This window comes from Phalacrocorax aristotelis, chromosome 2 (assembly GCF_949628215.1).
Source record: "Phalacrocorax aristotelis chromosome 2, bGulAri2.1, whole genome shotgun sequence".
Taxonomy (NCBI): Eukaryota; Metazoa; Chordata; class Aves; order Suliformes; family Phalacrocoracidae; genus Phalacrocorax; species Phalacrocorax aristotelis.
Genome location: NC_134277.1, coordinates 90,514,251 through 90,539,075, shown reverse-complemented (window position 1 = coordinate 90,539,075; position 24,825 = coordinate 90,514,251). Strand labels below are relative to the sequence as shown.

Genomic DNA, 24,825 nt, shown 5'->3' with positions numbered 1-24,825 from the left:
GTAGGAGAGCAGCTCCTTTCTTTCTAGAACTTATTTTTTAGTAAGCACAACTTTATATGGACCAATAAAGGAGTGATTGTTCTAATAGCTGACAGTTTTATTGACTGTTTCTACTGTAGATATTCACTTCAGCTGGGATGCAAGCTTTCCTTTCTAGTAGTTCATTGCTTAGGCTGCTCACTGTTCATAACTGTTCTTGAAAATATTTTCCTAGATAGCCTATTCTCTGACTGAAGAATCTAATATGGAAAGCAAGGCCATGTGAGGGCAAGTAGTAGTGCTAGAAGTCTATTTAAAATTTCCTTGGTTTAAGTGAGGATTTTTTGCTTCCAAGCAATTAATCTTTAGAGAAAGAACAATAGAATATTTCAGTAATTACTTTAACAGTAAAGATCCTTGATCTGAGCCAATAATGTCTTTTTTAATATGGTAACTCCTGAACTACTAATTGGCCACGCCCCATCTCTTGCTATTCTTTGAGTCACATGGCTGGGAATGGAAAAAAGCACTAGTGTTTGGGTTAAAGAATAGGTTTTTCCATTATTTTCAAGTTCAGAGTATGTCAGAGTTAAGGGTGAGGTAAAAAGCAGCAGTAAAAGGTAGGGAAAGTTACTTATGTGTTGCCATTGTGTAATGGCTGAAAAATAAGTTTTACAAGATCTCTGTTCCAAGTTGTTTCAAAAGGCTGTAGCTTGCTTTTCAACTTTCTCAACTTAAAAAATAATTGGTCATTTAAGAATTGAGGCAGATAGTTGGGTGTTTTCAGACTTCAGCAATTCCTATAAACCCCTGCATCTGTGCTTGCCTCCTTACAGCTTGTCTGTTAAGTGCTCCAGGCACATGGTGTTTTAAAATCACCAGTGTGACTGCTGATGCATCTGTAATTGCTGTTGGTCAGGCTGGAAGGAGGGGGAATGGTAATCGGTAATATTCCATTGTAGTATTTTTTCTGTAATCCCACATCTGTCTTGCTTCCCCTGAAGAATTATCACTCAGATTTCCAATGGAGAGTGAGGGCAACAGAACCCCTATCTATCAGTGAAGTGGGTGACTGGTGCACATATACTAGTCTTGACTGGCAGACCGTCTCCTTGTTTCTTGGTAGGTGGAGCCCTAACTTTGCTGTTGCTGGGTAGAATGGGAGAAGACTATAACAATTACAGTGAGTAACTGTGCTGTCCAAATAAGTACAATCCAGAACACTGTTCAAAGGACTGATTCTGACATGATGCGTAAAATTCTAGCCCATGTATCACTAGCAGTGTCACTGTTCTTGTTCCTTTTTTCCCAACCTTAGTTCCCATCTTTTAATTTGAATTTGATAGAGATACAAGTTTGGCTTTAGGTTGTGCTGACTGGAACTGACCCGTGATTGCCATAGACCTGTTGACATTGTCTCCTTGATGCAGGTTCAATTAAACTTTTGCTAGATGTGTAAAATAAACATAGTACTGGCTTGTATTTTATTTTTTACCATTGAAAAAAAACCATTACATTTTACAGTATTCACAAGAATTGATATTTGGGTGCATTTTCACATGCATAGCCTATGTATATACTGTACTTTCTGTAAAGTTGCTTTTCTTTTCCCCTTTTTCTCTGCCAAAAGGATTCTGATACACCACCTTGCACAGCTCCTAATGTTTACCAGTTCAATCTGCAAGCACCGACTCAGCTTATGGCCAGTTTACCACCCGCATTGCCTATGCCAAGTGGTAAACCCCAATCCACGCCTACGAGAACCTTGATAATGGCCGCCAGTAATCAGGTATGAGCCAACTAAATGGAGCAACTTTTTAATGAGAAAGCGATCAAATCGGAAGTGTAGATCATTTGTGCTGTGCTGTCAGTCTAAAAACCTCAGAAGATAACCTTCATATAGCATGTGCTAAACTTTATGTAATCATAAAAGTATTTACCTGCCATGTCAGAAGTGTGGGGAAAAGAATGGGTGGGACAGGGTTCACTGAGGTGCATCTCTGAATATAAGAGCCCTTTCACAGCACACTGACACCTAGGAATAAGTTGAAGGGAGAGTGTCAGATGTCTGACTCAAGTTTTATTGGAGACTCCTGGTGCCTAACCATGGGATATTTGCAGGACTTTAGGCTATTCAACTTCCTGTTTGTAAAATAGAAACGTCATATAGGTGGTGTATCTATAAACTAGTTTTTGAATCTGAAGAAATAGTACTGACCTGTCTAGGCTTGTTTAGTTGTCTTGATTTTGAATTATTAGAACAGATCTGACTATACTTGTAACTTTCTGTAATACATGTTGAAGGTAGAGAACAGAAAACTATGGGCATGTGAACAAGAATTTTTACCAAAATACTAAATGTCTGCTTAAATGTGCTGGGAGGTGAACATGCAGGGAAACTGTATGCTACTCAACTAGCCTGAAGTATTTTAGCTAATGTATCCATTATAGTACAAGGGGAAGAAAAATCCTCAGTTTTTCTTACAGCTTCGGTGCCTCTATCTGTAGGAAGATACTTCTTCAACCTTGATTATTAAAACTATTAGTCAAAACAGCTGCCTCAACATGAGTTTTAAAGCAAGTTGTGGGTTGTCTATAGTAACAAAAAAATGCAATGGTTTCTTTGAAACCTAGTTTTGGTCCGGCTCTTAAAATGTTTTCCTTCTTCTGTCAGTCCTTCTATCACAGTTTTTGGGAACCTAGAGCCAGGATATTTTTAACTTAATTACCTTGTCTTCTTTGATTCAGGCACTTGACACTTTGGGAATGACACAAGATGTATTTGTTTCAGTTTCTGCTTTGAGATTGTTCAGGTATTTTGCAGAATCACAGAATAGTTGAGGTTGAGGTGGGGGGCCTCTGGAAGTTACCTAGTCTAACCTTCCTGCCCAGAACAGGGTCAGCTACAGCAGGTTGCTGAAGGCCTTGTCCGTTCAGGGTTTGAGTATCTCCAAGGATAGAGACTCCCCGACTGCTCTGGGCAACTTGTTCCAGTAAAAAAGTTTTTTCTTAAATTTAAATGGTGTTTTCTGTATTTCAGCTAATGCCCACTGCTTCTTGTCCTTTTACGGGGCACCAATGAGAAGTCTGGCTCCATATTCTTTACACCCTCTCATTAGACCCATCAATAAGATCCTTCCTGAGTGCTCTTGTGAAATTAACCAGTCTGAGCTCTGTCATAATTTTCACATATGACAAATGTTTCAGTCCCTTATTTATCTTCATGGACCTTCATTGGACTCACTCCTGTACGTCCATGTCTCTCTTACTGGGAAGCCCAGACCTGGGCCCAACATTCCGTGTGTGGCCTCACCAGTGCTGAGAAGGGGGGAAATGATCACCTCCCTTGACCTGCTAGAGATACTCTTCCTAAAGTAGCCCAGGATGATTTTGGCCTTCTGTGGTGCAAGGGCACATTGCTGGCTCATGTTCAACTTGTCCAGTTGGAATCCCTGGTCGTTTTATGCCAAGCTACTGTCCAGCTGGTCAGTGCCCATTGTGTACTGGTGTGTGGGACTATTCCTTCCCAAGGTCAGAATTTAGCATTTCCCTTTTGCAAACTCATGAGATTCCTGCCAGTCCATTTCTGCAGCCTGACAAGGCCCTTGTATGGCACCACAACCATCTTGTGTATCAGCTGCTTCTCCCTCCAGTTTTGTATGATCGGCAATCTTGCTGAGGGTCACTCCTCCATCATCCCAGGTCATTAATGAAGATGTTAACTGGTATTGGCTCCAGTATCAGCTCTTGGGATATACCACTAGCTGCTGACCCCCAGCTGGACTTCGAGCCTACTGATCAACATACTTTGAGCCTGGCACGTAAGGGAATAGTTTTCATTCAGCCTGTGTTTGATTTATATGTCTAGAGATGGTAACTGCCACTTACTACAGAATAAAGAAAATAACAGTGCTTTAAACATTGAAACTTTTAGATGAATGATGAAGAAATTTCACCTGGACAGCATTTTCAGTGTTCAGCATTGAGTTAGGGCATGTTAAAGATTCTTCATAGTTACTACACAGGTGCTTGTTTTAGGTACTTCCCCGAAATGCTTTTCACCCTCTTTCAATTAGATCAGGCTACTTTCCCTTTGGATGCTGCAGGTGTTTCACTATTTCCTTGCAGGCAGGTTGACATACAAGGGGCACCATCTTCGAAAGCTGTTAGGCTCTTCCCAGCTACCTCTGCAGCCCTCAGTCATGTACCAAGCCCCACTTGTTTTAATCTTCTAAGTGATTAAACAGATTCCTCCCCCCTTTACTTGTCCTCCTCTACTGCTGAATCTTACCTAGGCAAAAACAGCTTATCTGCACAGGAAATGTTTTCTATTAGTGAGAAGCTAATAGAACAATACTTTGCTATTTTAGCATCTGCAGTTGAGTATTCACATGCTAGTGTACAGTCTGAAACTTAAGTTTGTGTAAAATAAAACTGGAGAGCTATTTTCAGTTAAACTTAATCTAAAATACAAGTGCAGTGTAGTTAACATTTTCAGTTAACATGTTTATTTAACAGCTCTGCTTTTCTAAAGAGGTACCCTGGAGCTTCACTTCATCAAAATTACACAAAAAAAGAATCCAGTTTTGATGCATGCAGTTGTTGGTGCAAAACAAGTTGGCATGCAGAGTTGTGGGATCCTCAGTTGTGAAGAGGCAGTGTGTTGCATGAATTTTGATTCTCTGTTGGAATTGTGAGTCTTGGAAGACTGCTTTGTAGCACTTCTTCTGGCTTTCTGTTACTTGGCTGTCCTTTCCAATACTTTTTAACTGTTGTTTTAGTTTGCACAATACTTAAATGTTTAAAGTTGGGATTTTTTCCTGTGGTTTTTGCTTGACAAAGATGTACCTTTGAAATTAATGTTAGATCAGGAATTTCTTGCTGTCTACAGTTCAGAAATGGGATGATGGTTTTTCTGCATTGAATTTCAAAAAAGCTTGTGTATTATGAAGTAGAAATATTCTTTTTTGATAAGGATTATGACTAAGTCAACAGTGGGAAATTAAATAATTCTATCCAGAATACTGTAAATGTCTCCTTTTCATTGGCAATTTTCTGGAGCATGGCTGAGCTAGATTAGGCTGATAGCTTTCTTTTCACAGTTGATGTAACTTAAGACCATGCTAGTTTATAACTTCTAATGGGCACATTTAACTAGCTCAGAGGGCTCCTGTCCTGATAGACTCGAACCATATGTAAGTCTTTCTTAATAGCAAGTGTTCCTTCATATTCAAAAAGTCGTTAAAAGGAATTAATTTGTCTGCATGGTGTCTTCAACCTTTTCCTTGGCAACCTTCCTTGCCTCATTTCAGCTTGTAATCTGTACTTAGGTGTCCAGTACTACCCTCAACAGCATTAGGTGCCAATGTCAAGAGCAGTAACTGTATTTTGAACAACTTGCAGCCTTCGAGGCAAATTCTTTTATGAAAGAGCTTTGGAGTGATTACCAATTCTATTTACATACTGCATAATTGCTGAATTTCCAGGTAGTTCAGGGACTAATTAAGCTTCTGATACAAGTCTGCATGCTTTTTGTGATCATCATCGTTTTTCTATGGTAATCGTTCTACTTTGCTGACATGCAGTTTGAAATTTCACTTGGGAGAGCAGAACAGTTTATGAGCCAGTGCTGCCCACCGGAATAAGTAGAAAAACAGATGCTGGCATGCATGGCCAAATGAATGGAGCGAGTGGGAACTGCTTGGTGACTTTCTGTGGAGAAGAATGATTTTCCATGTTATTTTAGGATGAAATAGTTACAAAGAAGATGGAGACTCCCTTTTTACAAGGAGTCCCATGGAGAGGACAAGGGGGAATGGGCACAAGTTGCTTTTGGGGAGATTCCGATTGGACACGAGAGGGAAATTTTTCACAGTGAGGACAGTCACCCACTGGAATAATCTCCCCAGGGAAGTGGTTGACTCGGCCGCGTTGGACACCAAGAGTCGCCTGGACAGGGTGCTGGGCCATCTTGTTTAGACTGCTCTTCCTAGGAAGGTTGGACTAGATGATCCCTGAGGTCCCTTCCAACCTGTGATTCTGTGAAATAAGTTCAGTTTATTCTTCCTTGGATTACTGGTCACTTAGTCACCGATGAAGACAGAATAAACTTCATGTTGCTTAGGTCAGAACAGCTCTTTAAGTTGCGTTTTTTTTACCACCCAAAGAGTGGTCTTTTGACTCAAAAGTATCTAAAGCAGGTAAGCACCAGTCCTTCTGCTGTGCTGGTTTCCAGTGTGTCTAAGAAAACCTCTACTGAAGACCCTTTAGATGAGTGGTGTCTGATCATGAATATGTTCATTGAAAATTTCATAGCAGCATTCGCTGGCTCAGCTCAGTTCTGAAGTACAGGAGACAATTAGGAAATGAAACCTTAATGTCAGTGCTGAAATACCACAGTCTAAGTCTTAGAAGAACTTCTGGAAATAGTTTGGCCATATAAGGCCAGACACTTAAACTTATAAATGCTTGTTTATATTGCTTTACAGGCACTTCACTGGCTAAAATACTTTGCTGCAGAGTTGAACAATTGTTAATGGTGTTGCATTGTCTCACTGGTAATGCTGATACTGCTCGTATCTCTGGAATGATTGCTTAAAAGCTAGCAGCATTTGAAACAAATAACACTGGTCAGAAGCTTGATTCAAAAATGTATTTTTTAGATGAGTGCAAGCAGTTAAGTGTTGTTCACTTTGACAGATGCATTTGTAAAGATACATTTTAGTTCATGTGAAGGCTGAACTATAGTCCACTTTATCAAGTATTTCTGAGAATGCAGGTGTCATCTAGTCAGATGTACAAATATGCTAAATTCCCTTAGTATAGTGTGATGCTTCAGAGTTTTTAGTATGTTAACTTAAATCTAGAAGTGACCTGATTTGCTGCTTCAGTGGCGTTATTAAGCTGCTTAGGTACTGAAGGCTTCTTCAGTCAACCAGATAGCATTTTTCTTTTATTTAGAGCTCTCTCATCTAGGGTGGCATACTTTTTCCATGTCTATGCATTTTCTTAGGCAAAGGAAGGACAATACTGCTGTCTACTTTGGAAACATTTTGATTCTAAATGTCAAACTCCCATCTTTTGTGTATGATAGAACATTGGTTTTGGATTTAATACATGCACAGTTAGGAAAATAAGATGATAGTTTATTTCCTTTCCTAAAGAATGGAAAGAAAAAGCTGCATCTGAGTTTGAGGCTGTTTAGCTGAAAACAGTACTCAAGATATGTGTTCATCTTAGATTGTCATATATTTATATGGACAGTCTTTATGGTGTGATATCCTTCCCTGTGTGGAAGCTGACTCAGCTTGACTAGACCATAGATGACCTATAATCTGACTCTGCTTACGATAGACGGTTGGATTAAATGATCTCCAGAGGTCTCCACATAAACACCCAGCCTAAATATTTATATGACCGTATGAAAGCTTCTGGCCACCTTAGTGGTTGGTTCCTGAGTGATTTTTGAGTTGCAGGAATGAGTCTAAATAGCAGTGTCTAGGAACATAAATAAATGCACCATAAATAAGAGATAGGCATGGAAATGGAGAAATAATACCTGATTTTTGTTTAATACGCCTTTATCTTCAATGTCACTGATCAGATTGTTGCTCCCAAACTGAGACCGATTTGAATATTCACATACGCATTCCCAGTACTGACTTCATCACATATACTGTATTGTTACCAGCTCAACATTTGGAAAGTGTTTTGGGTCTGCTCACTGTAATAATACTTTTCTGTTCCAAATAAAAAGGTGAAAAATCTCAGTGAGGTAAGATTTATTTTTAAGGTCTAAAACAGTCAGCTTTATGCTAGAGAAGCTATTATCTGTCGTCTTCCTTAGTAACAAATATGCAGATAACACTTCACGGCCTGTGTCACAACAGCAGCAAAGTTGCAGTATGAGTTCTGTCTTCTGGTACTGCTGTTTTGACTCTCGCCCCTCATTTTTGAAACTTGACTGGTGACAAGATCAAAAGGGTATTTTTTTCATGTGTCATTCTACTTTCTTTACCATAAGGTAGTTCAAAATATGCTGAGATTATGGTGGTAGTCTTTACTGTTAGTCACTCATTCTGGGGAGTAGGCCCCCGAACTCTCAAATACCAGTTTGTCTTTGAACTGGTCATACTAATGGTGAAGACAAAAGCTTCCCTTTGTTACAGGCTATTGGCAGAGATACTGCACAAAAGATAGAATGTGAAGGACAAGTATAACCTGCTCCCTTGTGGCTTTCAGTCTTTCAGTTTTCTATTATTAAAAGATAAGAAATGTTTAAAACGTCTGTTGCTTTTGAGCTCTTTCTTGCCTCCAAGTTGATATTTGTTTTTCTTTGCTGCTCTCACAGCTGGTTGCATAAATGCTGTTTTCCCCTTTTAATGGGAGCCGAAACGGGTTTTGGCCCATTTTATAAAATGTGTTCAGGACTGTGTGTCAGCTGTAGCTGGAAGTAGCCAGTAGGCCCAGACAAGGGGCCTAAAAGGAGGGAAAGTGTCTTGGATATTTGCAGTGCTTTGGGCCTTATTTCCCCAGATGGCCAGTTCTAAGCAACTTTATTTTGGTTTTGCTATACTTCAGCTTAGAAATCTAAGCCACTTATAAATCTTACCAGGTTAAGAGTATGCTCAGGTAGTTGGTGCAAATCTTGTAGAATCCTGTTAGCTAATTTAAAGTAATGAGGCTGGGTTGAACCATTGCCTAATACTTGATTTATTGTTTGTGCAGTCATAACTAAACTGTTGGTTAGGTCATTGCCATTGTATCTCTGCAAAATAGTGAATTTATTTCATAAACAACAAGAAGTTAAAATTTTTTACATACAAGATGCATTTGCTAGTAAATTTCCAGGTATTATGCTCAGGAAATTGGAAAGTGAACATAAATCCTTTTAAAAAAATGGTTCTTCATGGGTTTTTTTTCTACTAGCCTAAAATAGAGAATTTGGAAATTATGATAAAGTAATTGAAAAGAACTTTGTGAAATATTTTGAGGATGTATATTAAGTTATGTAAGGGGATACTTAAAACATTAATGGTGCATTAAAGTTTTTCTGAATACTACAATATTTCAAATGAAATCATTTTCTATGAGTTTGATTAGTTCTGATCAACTGCAGACTAGATTCAGTCATGGCCATTAATCCTGTAGTCCTAACAACAAAACAGTAATTATGTTTTCTTTCTAAACTTTTTAATGCATTTTCTAAACTTTTTCTTTAGCTTTGTAGGCCCTTACCAATTATTTTTGAGTATGTATAATCTCTTTTCTTTTAAAGTTAAGAGTACCGATACTTAATTTTTGTTGCTGACTCTTCTCTGCTTTCTTCTCCTTATTTCAGAGATGCTAACAGGCAAAATAATCAAACACCAAAGCAGTTCAGAAACCCTGTTTGTGCTTAACTTCAACTCTGTTGTTACTTGTGTTATTTCAAAGTGTAGGTGATCTATTTTTGGCTATAAATTTTCTTTTTGAATAATAAGAGTCTTTGAATGTCAGCAGTTTTGTATAGTAAATTTGCCAGTATTTAAGAATAAAAGTTTGGTTTTCTTGGCAAACAATTACTTGGTATTTCATTTTTCACCAGATTTCTGTTTGGGGTAAAATCCAGGAACATCCTTTTCTTAAATTTCTTTTAAAATACCTGGAAACTTTTTTTTTAACCTGGTACGTGATAGAGATTTCCACTCCCCTCACCTTTCCCCCCAGCTTGTCTTAAATGCAGTTTTTTAGTTTTCCCTCCAAGTCTAGCCATTTTTATTTGCAGAGGATCAAATTGAACAGGCTTGTCAGAGGAGAGGAGGAGAAAACAAACACCCCAAAAAGCAAAAACCCCAAGCAACCAGTTCGGTCACTCAGTTGTTGAATCAATAGCCCTCTGATGATTTTATGATTCTATTATTCTATCAAGAGAAATAGATCTAAAGAAGTCAAAACATCTAAACCAAAGATTTGTCTGTTGTATCACAGGCAAAGGGCTTTCTCCAGCCCTCTCTCCAGCCATCCATCTGCTTACAGACATGCCATTTCTCAGTGATTACGGGGGTCCTGAGCATGTGAATATCCAGAAGTGTGTGGTCAAGAGAAAGCTGATACAACCTCTGGGGATTTCCAAAAGACATGAAGTAAATTTCTTTAACAGAAGATTCTGAAAGAAACTAAGTGAAAGACGTGTGTCCTTTTGTAAACAATTAGCTAGTTAGAAGATGAGAAACAAAAATTCAATTTTTGTAGTAAATGGAGTTCACCAGGAAGGCCCTGCACGAGTTTGTGCTGGGCCTTGTGCTGCTTAACATCTGAAAGGCAATGGATGAGGTGTGGTGAAGTTGGCTCCTGTTATTAAGCTCTTTAAGGCCAACTGAGAAGGGGTGCAGAAGGACCTTTCAAGGCGGTTCATCAGGAGGGAGATAAATATTTTAAACTTCATAGAGTGGTAGGCCCTGGGCTGACAGTTTCTTGCAAAAATGAGATCTTGACATTTTTGCAGAAAACTGCTTTGATAATGCTTTCTTGATTTCCTACTGAGAACCAAACTTGAGACTATTAGGAACAAAGAGTAGAAATTAAAACATTGTGTAAAAATCCGTGTACTTCCCCTATCATGAACAATGAGTACCATTTTGCCTCCTGCATCGGAAGAAAGTTATAGTACAAATGAGAGAGGATTAGGGAAGGATGGTAAGAGTGGTCGAACATGGAATTACTTGTGCGTGAAGAATGATGGTATATGATCTAGGTCTGTGTAGTAATCAGTAGTGTGTGGAAAAGTCAGAGCAGAATGGCAAGAAATGAATTATTCCAAGAACGGAAAAATCATCAGGTAGTAGGTTCAGATTAAACACAATGCTCATTTAAGCTGTGAAATGCCATAGCATAGGACACAGGATGCTAAAAGCTTGTGGTTTCAAAAATCTGAACGAACTAGTGAACAATATCTAGTTGAGAACTAGTAAATATAAAGGCATCATCTCTGGCTTAAGAGGTCCCTGAGTCAACCTTCTTAAGCACCTGCTGTCAGCTGATGAGTTATAAAACAGATGGATTCAGATTCTGCTCTGATAGTTCAACAGTTTTTATCCTGATGGCCTAAAAAACAGTGCAAAATGCTTCATGACAAGCTAGAGATCACTTTCTGGCTGGCTTAATAATCGTTGGAAGGTTGATTACCTTTTGAACAAACCAGGGATATGACTTATTTCAGGATACAGTTAGATAGGCCTAATTGTCATACTTGCTGTGGTGCTTGTCTGATCTTGTGGTGACCTGTCTTCCTGCCCCCAGTAATTTTTTTGCTGAATCCTTAAACTGAGGATGGAGTTGCCAGATTTTTCACACATCCAGCTGAAGAGGATAGGCTTGCTGAGACTTTGTATGCTCCTTGGTCGGAGTTTTGTTCCGGTTCTACAGTAGCAAAACTAAAGTGTTCCTCTACCTTTTTTCCCAGACGTAATATATGGAGAGTATACCCTATAGTTGAGGGTAACTGTAATGACTGGCTGGTTTTAGTGCTTTGACTACTGAAGGATAATTTTTAGGATTTTGACATAATTTAATATAGATGCTTAATTGTCTGCTTATGTAATTGAGTGTCAGATGTACACTTACTGAACTAAAAAACTTTACTGCACAAGAATGGGATGAGGTGGTGTGTTTGCCTGAAGGACCACTTGCCAAAAATATAAACATACTCTAAATTTGTTTTTAGTTTCATGCTGTTGACTTTCATAATTAGCTTCTGGTAGATGTTTTAGCAATGTACGTCAGTAACATTTGAGCAGTTGTGCCTCATAAGAATGAGGGATCCTCAGCTTGCATTCCCATTTTCTGTTAGTCCTAGAGTGTTTTCTCTGCAGGAAGATCTGGATAGGCTGGAAGAGTGGGCCAACAAGAACCTTATGAAGGTCAGCAAGGACAAGTGTAAGGTCTTGCACCTAATAAAACATAATCCGGGAGTGCAGCACAGGCTGGGATCCACCTGGCTGGAGAGCAGCTCTGTGGAAAGGGACCTGGGGGTCCTGGTGGACAGGGAGCTCAACATGAGCGAACAGTGTGCTGCTGTGGCCAAGAAGGCCAACAGGATGCTGGGTTGCATCAAAAAGGGCATCACCAGCAGAGATGAAGTCGTCATCCCGCTTTACTCAGTGCTTGTCAGGCCACACCTGGAGTACTGTGTACAGTTCTGGTCCCCTCTATACAAAAAGGATGTGGACAGGCCGGAAGGGGTCCAGAGAAGGGCCACCAAGATGATCAAAGGACTGGGAAGCCTGCCAGATGAGGATAGGCTGGGAGAGCTGGGTTTGTTCAGCGTTGAGAAAAGGAGGCTTAGAGGGGATCTCATCACCGTGTACCAGTACTTAAGGGACAGCTACAAAGAAGATGGAGACTCCCTTTTTACAAGGAGTCCCATGGAGAGGACAAGGGGGAATGGGCACAAGTTGCTTTTGGGGAGATTCCGATTGGACACGAGAGGGAAATTTTTCACAGTGAGGACAGTTACCCATTGGAATAATCTCCCCAGGGAAGTGGTTGACTCGGCCACGTTGGACACCTTCAAGAGTCGCCTGGACAGGGTGCTGGGCCATCTCGTTTAGACTGTGCTCTTCCCAGAAAGGTTGGGCTAGTTGATCCCTGAGGTCCCTTCCAACCTGTGATTCTGTGATTTTACCATTGGTACTCTGAGGATATTGCTTAATATGTCTTGGGAGTCTAGAAGTTGTATGTTGAAGGTTGATTAGGTTGCTATAGGACATACTTTACAAATTAAGAAACTGTTAAGGGTTTTTTTTACCACCCTGCAGTTAACTTGAATCATTTGTCAATACTAGTCCTCTATTTTGTTTTTCTGTATGCTCTTTGAATTATAATTTGACAGTAAAATATTGCTTATAGAATTATGCCTTCAAATAACTATTTTGGTTTTGTGCACACAATTGTAATGATGGCTTGATGTTCTCATATTTCTACTCAAACTTGCTTGGAAATACAGGTTAGTAAAGTAGCTGTGGATATTTCATATTCTAAGCAGTTGCCTTAAATGTTAGCTTTGTGGTGTTTATGTTGAACTACTTATGGTAGACAAAATGATGTATTAGCTTTTGTTAAAGACAGGTGTCTGTGTGAAAATTATTGCTGTCAGACATCAGAAAAGGTTTCTCGCATTGAAGTTATCAGTATTTGGGAAGTCTGTTTCAATGTCACCTTTTGAAACTGTTGTACCTGTCTTAAGTACGCACACATTAGACCACCTTACTGTATGCTGTTAAGTGATAGGGATGGCTGTACTAGCTTATGGTGTGGCTGCCACTAAACCTTCTTAGCAGTTTCTGTCCCAAGGTATTGGGAATTCCCCCCAAAGAAAGCGTTACGCTATGTTCCTGATCATTTAATTGTTTTGCCTTGGTCTGGATGTGAGGTATGGTCTAGGAGCTGCGTCGCCCTGTGATCAGACCAGTAGGATTTATAAACTCTTTACAAGCCATAGCGAGCTTACGTGTAGCTGAGAGATTATGGGCGGAGTAGGCTTGTGCTTTGTATGTGTCAGCCCATATGATCACACCCTTACATTTCTCCATGATGTTTCTGAAAGTCTTGCTGAGTATCTCACTTGGTCATGTTCTTCCTAAGATCCTCTAAAAGAGACATGACTGTTACAATTAGAATTTAATGTGGAAGGTCTCTGTTTTTATAAGGGTAGTACATAAGGAGTGTACTTCATACTGTGGTCCAAGGGTTTTAAGGATGCTTTGAAATCTGTGCCATTTCATTGGCAGGACATTTACTTCACAAAACACTTAAGCTGTTAGTGCCTTTGGACTTGCATGGCTAAAATTAGACAAGCATGAAAAGATGGGATGCTTCAAGCAGTGTTCTGAGGGAATGACTTGTATGTTGAGGAAATGCCACTGGTAATATGTGCTTTGTTTCAGTTGTTTGTATGCCTAAACTGAGTGCTTATGTTGTGTTTTTTAGCAGCACAGTGGAATGAAGTTTTCCATGAAAGGAACTCATAACCAAGGCAACAGCTACAGCCCTGTCAGCAGTGGAGGCATGAGGCAACCAGTTGGTAACCGAGGACACCACCAGTACAATCGTAATATATGGAGACGAAAAAAACACAGAGACAGTTTGCCTATTAGTCTGAGCAGATAATGGCAGATGCCAAAATGACCTTCCCTGTTCAGACAAACTGAGTGAGTGCCACTCGACTTGAGGGATGGAGACCAGCGTCCAGCACATCGTTTTATTGGTGTTGCCAAATATCTGCAGCTGACTTCTTTGCATGTTTCTTTGTGTGGTGGTTCAGTCCATCTTCAAGAAGTAGTTGTGCTTATCTGTGAAGCCTTATTAAATGTGGAAGTTTGTTTTCTGCCTTCCCACAATGGTTCATACAGTGCCGAAGCAGCTCTGACAGTAGAACTGCAAGGACATTCACAAACGCTGTGGCTTTTTTTGCTGTGGCTACATCTGTTCCTTTGTGGGTTCTGTTTTCTTTTATTTTAGAAGTGAAGGAAACTTCAGCCCCTTGGAATTTTTTTCTTTGCAGCAGATCAAGCTGGGAATTCATAAAAGTAAATTTGCTGCTCTTCCTGTTTTTGTTTCAAAGTTCAGAATTTCTTGCTCTGTAAATATTGGAGGTATAATTTGTGCAATAACTTGGAATTTTTAATTTAATTTCATATTGTCACATAAATTATATTTAAGGGGAAGAGGTTTTTTAATTTACAGATCCTTTCCCAGGTTGCATTATCTAAGTTGGGTTCATAGTTTTGGCAGGTTGTCTGAGCAGTGTTACAAACATGACATTTGGTAATATTTGAGGCTTCTTGATTCACAATGAAAGTGCGATTTGGCTTACCGTTTTAAGAAGGTATTAAGCTCCAAAGCATTTTGACCCTGTGTTTTTTAGCTCATTGTCTGGCCTCTATCAGTCGTCTTGCTCTGACCAATGAATTTTAATTTTATTCCTTTAATTAGACAACAAATCCAGCATTGTAGTATCAGAAGTAAAACTTTAGAAGGGGAGGGGGAAAAAGGTTGGTTCAAGTCCTGATGTGAAATTAAAAAGCTGTGAACTACAGGCTTTGATGCATTTTAGTAACGTAACCTGTTAATGTTTGGGTTCAAACAACATTATTAAACAGAGGTACCCGGCTTAAGGAATGTGGAGAAAGGAAATATGTTGATTCCATTAAGGAATCTGTATAGCAGTATGCATTAGTTCTGTTAAGAGCAAATATATAAAAAGTACTTCAGCTGCTCTAAGCATTACAAGAAGTATCTTTTAATGTATTGCAGGAGAGCACAGCCCAGTGTTGTACACAGTATGAGTGGCTGGCACTTAATTTACAGATGCATACAGGTATACTATGCAAGTGTGTATTGCCATGACAAACACTGTCTTTAACTTTTTGAAAAATGTACATCCTGCCTAACCCTGAGTTTTTAAAGCACCACAGTTGTCCTGGGAGTAGGTCACATCTCATGCCCTCTGACTTCCCGTGTTTTTTTTAACGAGAGTTCTTAAGCTATATGGAAAACTACAGATCAGTTCTCTAAGTCCACTAGCAGAGAAAGCTGAAGAATCCTGTTAACAGGACATCTATACTGTGTACAGATATAGAAGGTTTTAAAACTGGTATCTGAATATTAAATGAGGTGTCAAGCATGAAGCTTTTTAATATGCTGTATGCCTTTGAAGCAGAAGTAGTTCATGTTATTACTGAATCTGTCAAACACAAACAGGTCCTTGGGGGAGAGAGGGCAACATTCCAAAGTAGAGTAGTGCATATCTGTTTGCAAAAAGTTTGTCTTAATGCTCCAGACTCATCACAATTTAAAAAAAAAGGAAAAACTTTTAAAAATTGTGAGCTGATTCATAAATAATATCTAAGGGCTGTTACATGAGCCTGTACTGCTTAGTCTTCACACACTAGCAATATTGAGCATAACTACATTAAAGAGCCTTCAAAGGCTTTAGTTGGTGTCTTATACTAGTGTCCATTTTAAAGCAAAACTCATTTGAAAAGTGGTATCATGTAACACTTCGGTCATGGTGAACCAAATAAATTGGCCTGGCTATCACTGTGGTTATGTGCTACAGGTTTCAAAAAATCATGTTTAAATTTTTTGTGTGGACAACTATGTGGAAGCTAAAATTGACATATTTTTATGTAAAGTTTTCTATTCTTTGATTTTTAATAAACTTTGGAGACCAGTCACTCTTCTGTACCTTTTTATGGGAAATTTAATGCATGAAGTAGTGCTTGACATTATCCCATTGTTTGACGTACGCTTTGAACATCTGCTTTAAATTGTTCATGCCAGGCACCTTCAGAATGAGCTTGGAAGGTGGATGGATGCCCTGTGCAAACATATGTGAAGCATTTATAAACGGAGTAATGAACACTGCTGTTGGTTCTGTAGTTGTGGATTTGATCCCTTGAAAGTAAGAGGGAGCAAAGGAGTTCGAGGTAATTCCCAAGAATATTCTTAAAGGACGAGATTGACTAACTGATTCCTTGGGATACCTGAACTTTCAATATAATTTTTAGTCCCTCCCTGTAGTTTCTACCTTCCTCTATCCCAGCTAAAACCATGACACTCAAAATCTTTGTCCAGCTTTCAGCCTCCTCGAAGATTGGACATAGCTTGTCTTTTCTGTTGGTCTCTGTTATCACTCAGAGAGGACTCCAAAATGTCAATAACTGACTTGAATTTAAAAGTTGAGTCTTTGGAAAGAACTTGTGTAAATCTGTGAACTCCAAGAAATGGAACTGAAGTGTTTTTAATAGACAGCAATGCAGGGCTAGGGATTCAGAACCAGAGAGGTCTGAGGTACTTGGTCATTCTTAATAAGTACCCACTGGAGAAAAAGTGGGAAGAGAGGAGGATAAGCACTCAGTTATGTTTATCAATATGGTGATAGGTGTGTTATATAAATACAAATGCATTTATATTTAGATATAAAAATAACTTTTCCTGTCAAGGTCAGTCAGCCAGTGGGCCATGGCTGAAAGAGGGATATATAATCTCTGCAGACACAAATATTTAGTGCAGCAGCATTGGTCTTAGAGCTTCAGTTTTCCTGGGCTCCACCTTTTCCTGTCTAGATGATGATTTTGCTTTATTCTTCCCCCAGATTCTGCCCAGCTATTTATCCTTGTTAGTAGTCTCCTGTTAATGCACTGGAGGTCTCACTGTGTTCCTTTGAACCCTCATTCTCTGACAGTAGTCTCAGATATCCACCTGATCAGTTTCCCAGCCCTACTGACTATTTTGCACCCTATTCATGGGCAAAATTAGCCATGGACTTCAGATGTGCAAGGAAGAGACTGCAAACTGAATGGATGAGCTGGACCCACAGAGCATGCTGTAGGAAGATCTTGCTTGCTGTCTGTTGCCATTTCCAAGAGATGTCAATGCTGGTGTTGGTCTCCTATAACTCTGTCCCCCTGTGTACTGAGGCAGGGTAAGAAGACAGGTGTGACTGCTGGTACAGTGTTGCTGGTTCAGCAGTGTTTCTTTGCACGGGAATGGCTGTGGGACAGCATCTTGAGAATGGGCATAATAGTAACAGCCTGTCAAAGACGGTGAAATAGAGTATAAAGTATAACTTCAAGCAATGTGAGCTTCTTATCATTTGTGGGCAAAAAGAAAAGCTTACAATGTGAATGCTAACAGGCAACATATACAACTGGGTGTATTTGTGGGGGGGGTTAATGTGTCGCCTTCTGAGCTCTCAAGGACAGCAAGCCACCTACTTGCTGCCTGCTGCCAATATAATCTGGTTGGAAATTTAGTAACACCTGGACTGAATGAAAGTTATGTCCTGAATTCTTCAATTAAGAAACATGAGACAGGCACTGATTAGGTGGCTTGTCATGCCTTATACTTATGCACATAGACTACTTTGACTGGGGCTTGGAGTGTTCTGGAAAGTAGATGTGGTGCCAAAGTGGATTTTGGAAGTGGCCTTAAAAAGATGGGAAGCCTGAAAAGGAAGTTAAGATCCTGCCTGGAGGAAAGATCCTGGAGATCCACAAGATGTTTAGAGAAAAAACACCACGGGATGCCCAGGGACCTTGGCTGATACTTCCTTGGACTGGTAACTGTGAGTAGCTGTAGAGCACGAAGGGACGTGGTTTTCTGCCTGACCTTCGCACACCAGCAGCAAACCTTCCTGCTGGGAAGGGAGCTGAGACCCTAGCAAACGTAATGCTTTGAGGGAGTGTGAGAGGATGCGTGTGTGAAATAATCAACTCGAATAAAAGCTCTGATCTTGTTGGTTTGTAAATAAACCCCAGTATGCAGACCCAGTACAGGTGGTTGTTAATTCACATGTAACAAAAAAAGGTGTCAGAATGACAACACTGACTATTTACTGAATGCCAGGTTCACAGTCAGAAGACTGTTGCAGCAGACCTTTCCCAAAATCATCCTCAGATGGCTTTAGACTTTCTTTTCAACCGGCATATTAACCTACTGTATTAAATTTGGTTTGGATTTTTACTTCCAACAGACTGCATAAGGTTCAGTCCTGGAGGTGCCTTGCCTATTTTGGATGGCAGAAATCATTCATTTGTTATTGGTAAGCAGGAGATCACTTACGGAAACCTATAGACAGCTTGTGTCTGCAAGAGATCAATTGGGCAAAAGACTTTTTTTAACCAAGGATTATTACTGGATCAGCCATATATTTCTGTTATTATTTGTTAAAGTCAAGTCACAGACTACAGTTGTGTTTCAGTGAAAGAACGATAGGGGTATATCTTGTTGAACATCTTTGTATCTGAAACATGCAAAATTGCTGCCTAAAGTTCTGGTCACATTTCTTCTCAGTGTTACTGCAAAAGTTTTGTGTCAGAATGGTTTGAGATTGCTCTCCCATAGGCAACAATTAGGGATTCTCCAACTGTTTGCTTTTTTAATAAGCTTTTTTATTGAGGGATTGCTGCGCAAACATAAAAGAAGTTATGAATGGAGGGACTTTTTCTCTTCAGGGAGTAGCCCATATGTGTGCTCATACCATTGATGTGCATGTGTTTGTGCTTGAGATCAGGAAAATTTTCTGCTCCGGTATTGCTAATGGCCTTTGCGCCACTGCCTCTCATGCTAGGACTGTGGGTGCAAAGGGCATCTGTCCAACCCCAGCTGCTTTCCTCTTACCCACTGATGTGACATGTTTTTCTGCTGTGAATTCTTAGCTGTGCAGCAAGCTGTTTCCTGCTTGAGTAACTTAGGAGAGTTGAACATAGGTTGATTTACTGTCTTACTAAAAACATGGGTTCCAAATAAATGCTTCACTGACTCATTTTTAAACATAAAACAAGCAGGATTTAGGAGCTCCTATCAAAGGATTTTCTGGGTGAGAGGATGAAAGCGGTGTTTAAACTGGAAGTCCATAACCTCTGTGCTAAAATTACCACTTTATGTGCATGAAAACTTTGGCACTGTTCCCTTTCGGGTTGTTCTGTTGAGAAAGTCTTTGCAAGAAGATTCCTTGCTTCTTTCCAGAGAGGAAAAGCTGAATCTTCTCATGGGCTACATCCACTCCTTCAGGATTACTGTTGGATGCATCTGGCTAAGTTGAGGAGCCAAGACAAGTAGGTGAAATCTCACCCTCATCAAGAGTTGGCTGTCCAGGTGACAACAGACAACTCGAGTACTTGTTACTGTGTAACCATGGGTAAGGTCATCAAATCATCTCTGTTCTCTCAAGGAAATTTCTTAGGAGACTGAGGAGCGGAGCAAGGTTAATCTATTAGTCATTCATATATGTGTGTGCAGGCTTATGTGGATGAACAGAGCAGAATTGCACTTCATAGCTGCAAGTGCAAGGTTTGTTCTGTCCTTACGAGGACCTTGGGGGGAGCAAAGTCAGTCCAGCAGATATTTGCCCCTCAGGTTAAGAGGAAATGCTGCCACATCTGCTCAAGAGCAGGACTGTGCAACAAGTTTTCTGATACAACAGTTGAACGAAATGACTTGCTGTTTTCTCCCACTCTGTTAGAAAGGAGTGGTCAAGGAATGTAAGGTTATGCAAATTACATGCACCCTGTGGATGTGAATGTTAGAAATCATGAGTGGTTAAGCGCTGAATACAAATGCTCTAGAGTGGTGGTGGAATTTCCATCTTCTGAAATTTTCAAACCCTGCCTGGATAAGGCTTCAGGCAACCCAGTCTAATTTCAGAGTCAGTCCTGCTGGACCAGGAGGTTGGGCCAGGAGACCCCTGGAGGGTTCCTCCTAATCTGAATTTTTCTATGATATCACAAAAAAGGATAACTATTTCTTGATTTATCATTATCTATGTTGAGTTTATGAAGTGTTTTAATGGGGGCAGAAGTTGAGTGGAATTGTTCATATTTTTGCTTTGTTCTGCACTGGATAAAATACATCTGTAAATTCTAGGACCAAGAGGTTGAAACAGGTAAGACCATACTGACTTCTGAAGTTAATAATCCCTGAAAATGCTTAGTCCCCAAACATATGTCACTGATCAAGAAGTCAATAAATCTTCCTGTATTTTTGCTGTATCTTCTCTGCATTATTATTGATAAACATATATTTTGTCTTTTCTGGTTTCAGTCAACTTGCATTTGCAACGGTAACAAAATGCAGATGTGTGGCAGTAGTGGTTTGTGTAAGACATGAGCAAAATACTCCAAAATCCTAAGTCCTTCACCTTTTCTTCCTGATGAAAGTTGCATAGATTCATCATGGAAACTTTTGATAATTAAAATCTGCTTGTTTGGACCTATTCTGCAGTACAGGAGTAGGTAGGTTATTTACACTAGTACTGCCTGAAACATAGTAAAACAGCACTGATGGAGCTGAAAGCATCATGAAAAGGCTTTTTTAGAGGTAAGATTTGGAAGCTGCTGTTAGCCCAAGTTTTACCTAAATAACTCTAGATCATATCTGTCTGGATCAGAGCTGTCCCTTACTTTGCATCATAGAAAGCAGAGAGGAATAATGTTCATCAGGAGTGGGTATATGGAAAAAAGAGATTTCCACAAAGAAAAAGGAAGCAAAATCTGAGAGGTGAATTTTCTTAACTTGAAATATAGAATAACCATCCCAGCAGAATGGGAATTGTGACATGCCAAGCTGCAGATCTACTAATAAGGACTTAAAATCACCAGCAAAACCCTGCCTAGTGCTAGCACGATGTATGGAAAAGAGCTTGAGGATCTCTAAGATACTAGTATCGCTAAGAAGTTGACAAAAGTAATTATCCGGACAATGCGTATCAGTATTTCATCTTGGTTTCTGTGGGAAAGCAGGATAGGGCTAATTAGAAACTGAGGCAAAATTTAACACTAATTTATTGAACGTTTTGTAATGCCTAACCCCATGTTGCTGCAATTAAAAATATATATTTTTTAAATTGATCAGTAAAGCATATGGTACGGTCCAGTGGCACATGGTGAATGAACCAGGGTGTTACCTTCTACTTAACCAGAATGGAATCAATAGGTGGCGCTGAGTGCAAATTTTTGGGCCAGGGTTGTGCAGTTAGTTGAAGATTAATTTGGGAAGCAGATTATTTTGACTGTGTTTGCTAATGATTGTGACACAAGAACTGCTATGCACCGGCTGGATTTGCTGATGTGACAAATGTGGGAAGTGTGGCCAATACACAGTATTAGTTTTGCAGAACTGAATATTAGAGATGGGATGAAATACAAAGCACAAGGCTGGAAATTAAGAATTTATAGCTACTTCCAAACAGTGAAAGCTTATGGGTTAGAAATGATGAAGAGGAGAGAGACCTGGGCATATTTGTTGACAGAATGACAGAATTCACCAACCTGTCTCAAAGATGATATGTGAACCTAAGACATATCAGAAGAAATATTTCCAATGGTGTTAATGACTCTTTTATTACAAGTCCAGAGTTTTACTGGTTATATTACCTGTGGCTTTCCTTATTTTGGGGGTGGGGGGGAAAGGACAAGAATAAAAGTGTAATCCTCTTTTTTTTCTTTATTCAGTCATGGCAGGAGGTACAGAGACAGGTTTAAAGAATCTTCTGACATCTGAGTATGTACTTCATCAGGAGATTCGTAAAAGCTCGAGTTAGCTTTTATGATGTCATGTCAAAATGATGTGATGTACTAGGGATGACAGATACCATCTTTTTGCATCAGTTTGCACTGTTCTTGCATTGACAAACTCTTGATCTTTGGCTTTGTAGGAGTGACTTGCCTCCTGGGGATGCTGGACATACTGGCTGACTGTCGTTTCAGATCTACAGATGACAAGTAGAAGATCTGACTGGATTTAATCAGTCAAGGGAATGTGGTTTGACTGAGGTAGCCAGACCTCTTCCCTCAATTTTGGTGGAGAAATGCATGTGGTTTTACTCTGGGTTTCCTGTCAGATGCTTTTGTGGTATCTGGAAGAAAAAGGCATGCAACATCTCAGATCCCACCAATAACACTGAGCACTTCAGTGGGTAAAATGGGATGGGAATTTCATGACACCCTTTGACCTAGTCCTAGTCTGGCATCCAAGACTTAGCTCAGTCCCTGATATCTCTTGCTTCCCAGTCCTGTTCAGTGACCCTCTGATACAGATAGGTCCAAACCCAAATGTGTGGGAGTTGAGAGGTGGGGAGGCATCTGAGATAGTGAAAAATGTAATTCTGTAGGCATGGAAGTTATTTAAATTCTCATTGCATAGCTCCTGGATGTCTGCAATGGCTTGAAAAAAGGTTAGTTCATCAATGAGAAGAGTATTCCCATGGGGGAGGAGCGATCTACCACAGGATTGCTGTGTCTAAATGGAATAAATGTCTCTGTCCCTTCCCCAAGAACCTCTCCTGTCTACTTGTACAGTCGGGTCTTAACAATCTGAAAGAATTTTTTTCTGCACTGTTTTAGTGTGTTCACTTTAACTTGGTATGGACAGTCTAGACTTTCCCAAAGGAGAGGAATATCTCCATTAAGCTGTTTTTACCTGTTACTTGCTCTTAATATTCTTAACACCAATGTTCTCAGATTTATGCAGGATATAGTTGGGTTTTTTTACTCTGTACAATTTCTGCAGCTCTAAATTTGATGTCTAAAAAAAAAAGCTATCGTGAACTTGCCCTTCGATTATAGCATGGTCTTGTAGCTTTATAAAACAGAACTTTTGGTGGTTGTTACCCATCTCCTGGAAAGAGTCAAGGTTCACAACTTAATGACAGATCTGACCTTATTGACCTCATTAGTTTCCTTTCAAGTGTCTGATGTAGCTTTCTCTAAAGTATATTTTGGATTGGGAAATTAATTTATTGGTTTATTTGCTTGGAGCAGATGCTTCTAGGCCAGAGGAATTTCTGAAGTCCTTCTGACATCAGGGAGATGCTCATGGCTCTAAGCCTTAGTCCCAACACAGTATTTACAGCAGAGAGGATGTTGGGACCAAATCTGACTATGCAGTTGTCATTCAAGCTGATGGGGCACATTAGATCATGTTAAGAGTCTGCTACACGATCATGTGGTAATCACAGGATGGCCCTTAGTGATCACAGCACATTCCACCATGGCATAAGCCATGCACGGAGCTTTGCTCAGAAATGTCTCCATCTCCAGTGTGTTCAGAACAGCTAGATGGGATCTCCATGTGTACCTTCATCAAACATTACAGAACTGGACATCCAAGTGTATAATGGCATTTTGCAGAGCAGTGCTAAGATTGTTATTTGCTCAGAAGACTCAGAAATGCCCGGACAGACTCTGAGATGTGGGATGCTGCCTGGAGTATCCAAGGATATGAACAGTCATGTCAACCAAGACTCAAAGAAAGAAAAGGCTAATACAAGCTTCTCAAAATGATCCACCTATTCATTCATCTCACAGATATCTTCTCTTTCCCCCATAGCCCTTTCTCTTTTGTAGGAACTGAAAACCTGTGCTTTCTGGCTCTCATGAGCTCCTGAGAGGAGAGGGGACAGTGTGGGAGTAAGGCTGGGGAGGCATCTGAGATTGTGAGGACTGTACTCCTCTAGGCATGACTGCTATTTAAAAATTACCAAGTCAGCATGCGCTATTCATTATGCATTTAAATATCAGAGACCCTTCTGATGCACATGAGGTAGAAAGAGCTCAGCAGGATCTTTCTAAAGATGTTTTATGAAAAAGATTGTGGTGGAAATGAATTAATTTGTTTCAGCATAGTTTAAGCAGATTGCTGTCAGTAGTTACTTCACAATTAGCTTGTCCTTATTTCTTTCTAGGTAAACATTGAATCTGGGGGAAAAAAAGCTGCTTTCCTGTGCATTTTGCAAGGTTTTTTATTATTTATTTTACTTTAAGTGAAAGTCCCAGTGGAGTCCTGGAACTGAACATTGCTCATCTAGCAGTAAGACTTTAAATTGAATCAAGTGTAGGTTTTTTTTTAAACTTACCTCCTTGTAGGGTATTACAAGATTTTCTGCTGTTAATAAGATAAATGAAATTTGCCAAATTCAATTTGCCCTGACTGCAGAGAGGGTGCGCTCTTGCACTGCTCTTGTGTACCATCTCGAAATAAAGAGCTCACCCGCTTCTGGTTTGGAGCGGTGCTACCTTGATTGAAAACTCTTTCCTGAGGCACAGGGTAGCTTTAAGCGAAATTTCATTTTGTTTCATATAGATAATACTCAGAACACTTTATTTGTATTAAGTAATGGATCACTGACCAAGGTAGTTGGTTTTCTATCAAAATTGTACCTGCGAAAACCTACATTTGATTTGTGCTCTGCTGCTATACCGCTAGCATAATGTTTCATGCTTCCAGATGTTAAATTGTTGTTTCCTTCTTAGGGATCTCTCAGTCCCTTAACTACGTAAATCCAGCTCAGGTGCATGAGTTCCT

The 24,825-nt window shown here is 39.8% G+C and overlaps 1 protein-coding gene across 5 annotated transcripts in view; it reads left to right on the top strand.

The window, feature by feature from the left end:
* Positions 1-16,196, top strand: part of TENT4A (terminal nucleotidyltransferase 4A) — a 63,434-nt gene extending 47,238 nt beyond the window's left edge. The window contains exons 11-12 of one of the 5 annotated variants that reach the window (XM_075084317.1): positions 1,610-1,768; positions 13,951-16,196. In XM_075084317.1, the coding sequence (XP_074940418.1) occupies positions 1,610-1,768; positions 13,951-14,127 (336 nt within the window). In that variant the 3' untranslated portion in view covers positions 14,128-16,196. Of the gene's footprint in view, positions 1-1,105; positions 1,163-1,609; positions 1,769-13,947 lie in introns of those variants that run through there. The other 4 variants (XM_075084316.1, XM_075084321.1, XM_075084320.1 and 1 more) reach the window with 4 other exon arrangements.
* The last annotated feature ends 8,629 nt before the right edge of the window (positions 16,197-24,825 follow it).